At 41.4% G+C, this 8539-nt stretch overlaps 1 protein-coding gene across 1 annotated transcript in view; it reads left to right on the top strand.

Annotated features, from left to right (window-relative positions):
• The window catches only part of LOC125516752 (cysteine synthase-like), a 44102-nt gene extending 41587 nt beyond the window's left edge, over window positions 1–2515 (top strand). The window contains exons 3-8 of the mRNA XM_048682073.1: window positions 35–220; window positions 520–722; window positions 899–1024; window positions 1125–1283; window positions 1807–2000; window positions 2105–2515. Coding sequence (XP_048538030.1) covers window positions 35–220; window positions 520–722; window positions 899–1024; window positions 1125–1283; window positions 1807–2000; window positions 2105–2230 — 994 coding nt within the window. The 3' untranslated portion in view covers window positions 2231–2515. The remainder of the gene's footprint in view (window positions 1–34; window positions 221–519; window positions 723–898; window positions 1025–1124; window positions 1284–1806; window positions 2001–2104) is intronic.
• The last annotated feature ends 6024 nt before the right edge of the window (window positions 2516–8539 follow it).

The following is an 8539-nucleotide window of genomic DNA, read 5'->3' as shown; positions in this document are numbered from 1 at the left end:
CCACCCCTTCCCCTGTATATCGACTCTGACGGAGATTGAGGTGGGCTGAGGGATTCAGGAAAGGCTCACGCGGAGCGGTTGGTTTGCTTCAGCTGATAGGGTGGACGCCGCTGATCGAGCTGAAGCGGATCGCCGGCAAGGAGGGGGTGGGTGCCCGCATCGTCGGCAAGATCGAGGCCTACCAGCCCCTCTGCTCCGTCAAGGACCGCGGCGCTCTCAGGTATGTAAACTCTCACAAATCATGGGATGAGATTAGATTTGAGAGCTAGTTTTATTAGTGTCGGCTGACCAAATGAGGTGGATGACACTGTTGAACTGAACCACTGACCTTCAGTAAGCCACCCTTTCTATTGTTTACAGTTGCCTAGAACACCAAAACATCTGTAAGCAGACTTTTTTTACAAGAAAATAGTGACTTCAGCTTCTGATCGGGTCTTGCTGTTGTCAGAACAGTAAAACATATGGTAAGTATTGGAATTATGAGCTTATGATGTGTCTGCTTCTTTATGTATCCTTCAGGATGATAGAAGACGCCGAAGAGAAAGGGCTGATTTCACCTGGTGTCACGACTCTAGTCGAGCCGACAAGTGGTAATTTGGGGCTAGGACTGGTGCTCATTGCTCTGAGCAAAGGGTACAGGTTCGTCGCGGTGATGCCGGGCCAGTACTCGCTGGATAAGCAGATCTTGTTGAGATACATGGGTGCTGAGTTGTTCATAACCGGTAAGATTAAGATAGATAGCATCTTGGTTGATTCCTGTCTCAAATGAAGAACAAAAACACAGAAGCTTACTTGCTTGCTTAGTTCTGATTTTCCTTGCATACCGATTTGTTTACAATGGCCAATTCCTATGATTTGTATTGGTGACTTGCTCCATTTGGTGTGAGTAAATTGGCAGATCCAGCACTTGGGTTTCCGGGGCAAGTCGAAAAGGTTGAACAACTCAAGAAAGAATTGCCCAATGTACATGTTCTTGATCAGTTCTCGAATCCAGCAAACCCCGAGGCACACATTCGATGGACTGGTACATCTCAAGATGACTTGACACATGCTGTTCATAATTAATGAAGGAGCTCTATTGTTGCAAGTTAGGAGTAGCTTTTAAAGTCGTGCCCAATTTTCAGGACCCGAGATTTGGAAGGATACTGCTGGAAAGGTGGATATATTTGTTGCAGGTTCAGGCTCAGGAGGCACAGTATCTGGTGTTGGGAAATATTTGAAGATGCAAAATCCAAATGTAAAGATCATCTGTGTGGAACCTGCAGAAAGTCCGGTTATTTCAGGTGAAATCATCAATAAAGGACTACTTCCCCCATATCCCTTGGAAATCATTAATAATGACTATTAGGGTCAGACGAATATTTTTGTAGTGTTTCTATGCTTCAAAGAATTAAACTACCAGGACATTGTGCGAAATTATATTTACTGTACAGAATGCGCACAATTACTTGGCATATAATATTTGCTACAAAGTGAAGTACTTCTCCCTTTACAGTTGTAACTCTGCTTGTTGTTAACTTTCAGTCCGTTAGTTTAACCCACCATCTTCTTTCAGGGAAAATATTTCACATGTCACCCCGAAAGCATTGTATTCATTTTTTAGGCAGCAGATAAGTGCCAATATATTGTGCTTCGTCGTATCTACATGCTTGAAACCTGTGGTGGTCCAGATAATTATATCACATGGCTCCACATATGCTTCAGATTGTGTGGTGCCAGTTATGAAGATCACCCGAACAGCATCAAAATAGTACCTACCGTGACACTGACACTGACACTATTGCCTTGCTTGTTGTCATTATTCAGGTGGGGAGCGAGGTAAGCACAAAATCCAAGGAATAGGACCAGGATTCGTGCCTGAAATCTTGGACAGCTCGATCATCGACGAGGTGCTTACCGTGACCACCGAGGAAGCAATGGTGAACGCAAGGAGGTTGGCAATGGAAGAGGGCCTGCTTGTGGGCATATCTTCCGGGGCAAACTTGGCGGCTTGCTTGAAGGTTCTTACATCACCGAGGACCAATCTGGGACAAACTTTCTTTGAGTTATCTTAAGATTTCTCTTCCTGATCTTTAGTAACTTTTGAAATCAAATATATTTTTAGGTTGCGGCGAGAGAAGAGAACAAGGGAAAGATGATTGTGACCATGTTCCCCAGCGGGGGCGAGAGATACATGAACTCTGACCTCTTTGCAGCTGTAAGAGAGGAGTGTGTTGCCATGACCTTTTGATCTCACATGCTACAAATTTAGAGTTGTTGTATGTAAAAGGTATATGTAGCTAGTTATCGTATTGTGTTGCACGACCTTGATACGGAGTTCATCTACAAGGGACCATGAATTGTTGTTAGTCATTGAATGATGTATTACCAGATCATCGATGCCACAACGGCACCAAAACAGAACATCTATGTTGTGAATTTGGTGTCCAGTTGGTTCTTGGTACATGGTACAGAACATCTATGTTGTGAATTTGGTGTCCAGTTGGTTCTTGGTACAGAACATCTATGTTGTGAATTTGGTGTCCAGTTGGTTCTTGGTGTGTGCAGAAATTTGTTTTATTTTAGAAAATTGAAGATTTTTTTTCTGTCATGTGGACTCTGCATCATAGATGCACACATCCAATATTTATTACGTCCGTCACATACCAAGGATAACAAGTTGAACATCGTCCCAGACCATGAAAACTCTACTCTCCAATAAACATAATTTTTCCTTTGATGAATCCACAGAAACAAGTGCACCGCTCGGTTCTCCCGGGGAACATATCTCGTGCACCGGGATATCTTGTGCTACCGGTGCACCCAGTCTCCGTATTTTGCATTTTACACATTGTAAAATTATGAACTTTGTGAGAATATAAATACGATACATATCTATAACAATATAATATTTTAGATACAAACTTCACAGTGCATACTTACAAACAAAATGATAAATTATGGTAAAAACCGTGGCTAATATGAATTGTACCTTCAAACCAGTCCATTTTCATTATCAGCAATGAATTTTGTCATTTTTAGTTCTTATACTATGATTTGAATATGTATCTCAAATTTTATGGGGCGATTGATTCTTATAGCTACTATAATATAATTTGTTTTTAGAATTTTTCAACATTTGTAAAATGACTAATTTCAATCGGGTGCACCAATAGCACTAAATGCCTCGATGCACCAGATATTTACCCGGTTCTCCTGTCCTTTTATTTAACTAGAAGATACCCCGCGCATTGCCGCGGAAATTCTTTACAAATTTAGGAGACATGAGAATTAAGAAAAAAGTTTAGTTGATAATGTAAGTTTAATAGCTGCAATACATATCTCACCGGGCATCAAATATAAGTACTAATGTCTAGAGACTACTCCATATCGTTCAGAACAAAAAAACATAGATAACTGTTATGCCATGGAAATTATTACACATGCACGTATGTATGAATTTATGATGATGCGGTTGTAGCTAGGCGTCTATAGTTCCAGTTAAGAAGAGGACGCTATGGCACACTACGGTAACATCAAGAAAGAAACATCATCAAGTGCAGTAGAAATAAACTGTAATCTTTTTTTTGACATAAATAAACTGCTTCTGCTGGCACATATCAGTTGGTACCGTAAGGATGACTAAATTATTACACCAGGTAGTCCGACATCAAAGCAGCCAATGTGGTGACAAATCGAGCAGCAAGGCAACAGATGTGTGGTGCATAATGAAGTTGGGCATGGCATAATAAATGGCAACGAATACTGCTTCCATTTTTGCATGTTTTTAGGCGTCAATTACTGCATGCATGCGTGTATGCACTTGATGCAGCAGTTCTCCACTGTCTATCGGACGACTATGGTGGATTGATCTAGCATATCCAATGGCTAAATTAATTTAGGTGATGTGGCTCAAGGAGAAGGCAAAGAATTCCTTGTAGTGGGGGCTAGCTATTTAGATATAGTAGATTACCATAATATGAAGAGCCGATAACCAGTGAAACAGATGTGAAGTTTGGTGGTATAGTGATTGGGAAGAAGAGATGTGTCAGCTAGGCATGACAATGAGGTCACACGTCAGGTTGTGCAATGTTGGCTCCGGAAATGTTTAGCTTCTAGGAAATTAACAATACATGGAAATTAAATTGAATAGAATTAGGCTGGTATATACACAACTAATTAAATGAATTGGTGTGCGTGACAGTAATTATACTAAACATTTATACTTTTATTAAAATAATTCAGTAGCTGTTACATTATTTATTACTTAGTTTGCAAAATTTGTAGTGTTTTTTGTTGCACTGTTTGAATGTATGCACTTCATAAAATAAACACTTGTATTATGCTAAATTTAAAACGTCTTTTGTAAATGAAAACAAGTTACATTAGCCTTCCGAAACATTGTCCCTCAGCAGGATATTTACGAAGAATCCTCTTAATGAAAAAAAGATTGAAATAAATAAATAAATAAAAGATGGTGCGACTCTCAGGATTAATTTTGTCACTCTCATGAAAATTTTCTTTGTGTATATTTGAGTGTGTATGTGTCTTCTCTATATATTAGCATTCTTAAAGAGTGTACCGTGGTTTCTAGTGTATGGTTAGGAAAGCACATTAATAGAAACATCTAAAATACATGCTTCTTATGCAAGCTTTTCATCGATTGTTAACATGATTCTTTACGCGTTGTGTCATCATATATGTCTTGCATGTTACCGTGGGTTAAGTATTCGGTTTACATTATGTGCTTAGATTGTACTTGTATTGAAATATCATGGCTTATAACAATCACTAGTGAATATAAAAAATCATCGTTTTTTCAACTATCGCATGCATATGATTTGATATACTTGTCGGAATGGACTTGGTCTCATCTAGTGTGTACAACTGCTAATTTTTTTGAAAAGGGAAATATATTAATATCGCGAAGATACCAATTACACCCAGCCTCTGCACCTACAAGATGTCTCAAGATAATCCAGGATGCACATAGCCAAAGGAGAAAAACAAAATAGAAAGGGAAAACAAAGGTCCCGCCACAACGATTAACTCCTCTCAGCAGTAGCACACCAACCACCACCAAATACAACACCCAGAAAACATAAGAGGTCTCCAAAAGCAATGCCTTCAAGAAGGAACAGTGCACAAGCGTCGTCGTTGTCTGATCCAAGATCTTAGGTTTTCACCCAGAAGGAAGTCCGAGCTCTCAAAACAATTCCTTCAACAAAGCAATTGCTAGGCACAACCAATGAAGGTCTAATCTTAGGCTTTCACCCTAAAAGTCATGACTCAGCACCCAAAGAGCACCACCAAAAATGAAATCATGCAATGCTGCCGCCCCCACTTATCAGTTTTGCTTCTGAGAGTTATCAGACACCTGGCTGAGTCCATCGCCACCAAGGCCCCGTCCGACTAACTGATTCTCAATCTCAGCCACCATGACCTTCCCCATTGTTGTCTACTCCATGGAAATTGAGAGGCTGACATATCCTATAGTATCAACAAAATCCAAAGTTTCACGTTGTGCCCTGAGAACCTTGTAGGATGATATGGACGCGCATCAAATGATATTGTCCAATATAGATCACTCTCAATAGTTTCGAAACCCGTCGATGGCCAGATCAAGGAGGGCCGATCATGACGAACATTGTCGTGATGCGGGCATAGCACGAGGACCGCCACCTTTATTCGCGGTAGCAGGCCCCCACGCCGCCCCGAACCGGCCTGCCGCTGCCTGGCTGGCCACCATCGGCACCACCACAGCGCCTACCCGGTGTCTTCAGGCCCCCAAGCACGCAATTGTAGCCAACGTCAGATCTGGACGATAACAGAGATCCACGACCATCACCTCCGCCGTCATCTGGCAGAGAGCAGTGGACACGCTGGATGCCCGCGCGATACGCTGGAGCCGAGCCCGGACATCGCATCATCGCAACGCGGTGCTTGCACATGGATCAAAGCATGCCGGCCAGATCCGCCATGGAGGAGACCTGCCCGTGGAGTCCATCGGTGTCCATGCTACCTCTTGAGCACTGTTTTGGTTTTCCCTTGAAGAGAAAAGGGTGATGCAGCAAAGTAGCGTAAGTATTTCCCTCAGTTTTTGAGAACCAAGGTATCAATCCAGTAGTAGGTTACACGCAAGTCGCCTTGTACCTACACAAACAAATAAGAACCTTGCAACCAACGCGATAAAGGGGTTGTCAATCCCTTCACGGCCACTTGCAAAAGTGAGATCTGATAGAAATAATAAGATAAATATTTTTGGTATTTTAATGATATAGATTGGAAAGTAAAGATTGCAAAATAAAATAGATTGGAAACTTATGTGATGGAAGATAGACCCGGGGGCCATAGGTTTCACTAGTGGCTTCTCTCAAGATAGCATATTCTACAGTGGGTGAACAAATTACTGTCGAGAAATTGATAGAAAAGCGCATAGTTATGAGAATATCTAGGCATGATCATGTATATAGGCATCACGTCCGCGATAAGTAGACCGAAACGATTCTGCATCTACTAATATTACTCCACACATCGACCGCTATCCAGCATGCATCTAGAGTATTAAGTTTATAAGAACAGAGTAACGCATTAGGCAAGATGACATGATGTAGAGGGATAAACTCAAGCAATATGATATAAACCCCATCTTTTTATCCTCGATGGCAACAATACAATACATGTCGTTTCCCTTTCTGTCACTGGGATTGAGCACCGCATGATTGAACCCAAAGCTAAGCACTTCTCCCATTGCAAGAAAGATCAATCTAGTAGGCCAAACCAAACTGATAATTCAAAGAGACTTGCAAAGATATCAAATCATACATAAAAGAATTCAGAGAAGATTCAAATATTGTTCATAGATAATCTTGATCATAAACCCACAATTCATCGGATCTCGACAAACACACCGCAAAAAGTATTACATCGAATAGATCTCCAAGAGAATCAAGGAGAACTTTGTATTGAGATCCAAAGAGAGAGAAGAAGCCATCTAGCTAATAACTATGGACCCGAAGGTCTGAGGTAAACTACTCACACATCATCGGAGAGGCTATGGTGTTGATGTAGAAGCCCTCAGTGATCGATTCCCCCTCCGGTGGAGCACCGGAAAAGGCCCCAAGATGGGATCTCACGGGTACAAAAGGTTGCGGCGATGGAAAAGTGGTTTCGTGGCTCCCCCTGATGTTTTTAGGGTATAAGAGTATATATAGGCGAAAGAAGTAGGTCGGTGGAGTTATATCGGGGCCCACGAGGGTGGGGGGTGCCGCCCTACCTCGTGGCCACCTCGCTGCTTCCTTGACGTCCACTCCAAGTCTCCTGGACTTCGTTTGTTTCAAAAATAACTCTCCCAAAGGTTTCATTCCATTTGGACTCCGTTTGATATTCCTTTTCTGCGAAACACTGAAATAGGCAAAAAAAATAGCAATTTGCACTGGGCCTCCGGTTGGTAGGTTAGTCCCAAAAATAATATAAAAGTGCATAATAAAGCCCATTAAACATCCAAAACAGATAATATAATAGCATGAAACAATAAAAAATTACAGATATGTTGGAGACGTTTCTTCCTTTGTCATCGGTATGTTACTTGTCCGAGATTCGATCGTCGGTATCATCATACCTAGTTCAATCTCGTTACCTCTCTTTACTCGTTCCGTAATGCACATCCCATAACTAACTCATTAGTCACATTGCTTGCAAGGCTTATAGTGATGTGCATTACCGAGAGGGCCCAGAGATACCTCTCCGATACAATCGGAGTGACAAATCCTAATCTCGATCTATGCCAACTCAACAAACACCATCGGAGACACCTGTAGAGCATCTTTATAGTCACCCAGTTACGTTGTGATGTTTGATAGCACACTAAGTGTTCCTCCGGTATTCGGGAGTTGCATAATCTCATAGTCATAGGAACATGTATAAGTTATGAAGAAAGCAATAGCATAAACTAAATGATCAGTGCTAAGCTAACGGATGGGTCAAGTCAATCACATCATTCTTAATGATGTGATCCCGTTCATCAAATGACAACTCTTTCCATGGCTAGGAAACTTAACCATCTTTGATTAACGAGTAGTCAAGTAGAGGCATACTAGGGACAGCGGGGCCTGCACCCTCCAACGATGACATTTATAGGGACGACAGTATTACCAACGAATTTAATATACTACTCGCCCACCTATACGCGAATCTGGCTCCGCCATGAGCTGTCAAGTAGGCATACTGTGACCGTTTGTCTATGTATTCACACATGTATTATGTTCGGTTAATACAATTCTAGCTGAATACATTTATCATGATATAAGGAAATAAATAATAACTTTATTATTGCCTCTAGGGCATATTTCCTTCAGTCTCCACTTGCACTAGAGTCAATAATCTAGATTACACAGTAATGATTCTAACACCCATGGAGTCTTGGTGCTGATCATGTTTTGCTCGTGGAAGAGGCTTAGTCAACGGGTCTGCAACATTCAGATCCGTATGTATCTTGCAAATCTCTATGTCTCCCTCCTTGACTTGATCCGGATGGAATTGAAGCATCTCTTGATGTGCT

Source organism: Triticum urartu, chromosome 6, assembly GCF_003073215.2.
Source record: "Triticum urartu cultivar G1812 chromosome 6, Tu2.1, whole genome shotgun sequence".
Taxonomy (NCBI): Eukaryota; Viridiplantae; Streptophyta; class Magnoliopsida; order Poales; family Poaceae; genus Triticum; species Triticum urartu.
Note: the sequence above shows the minus strand (reverse complement) of the source record. Positions and strands in the feature narration are given on the sequence as shown.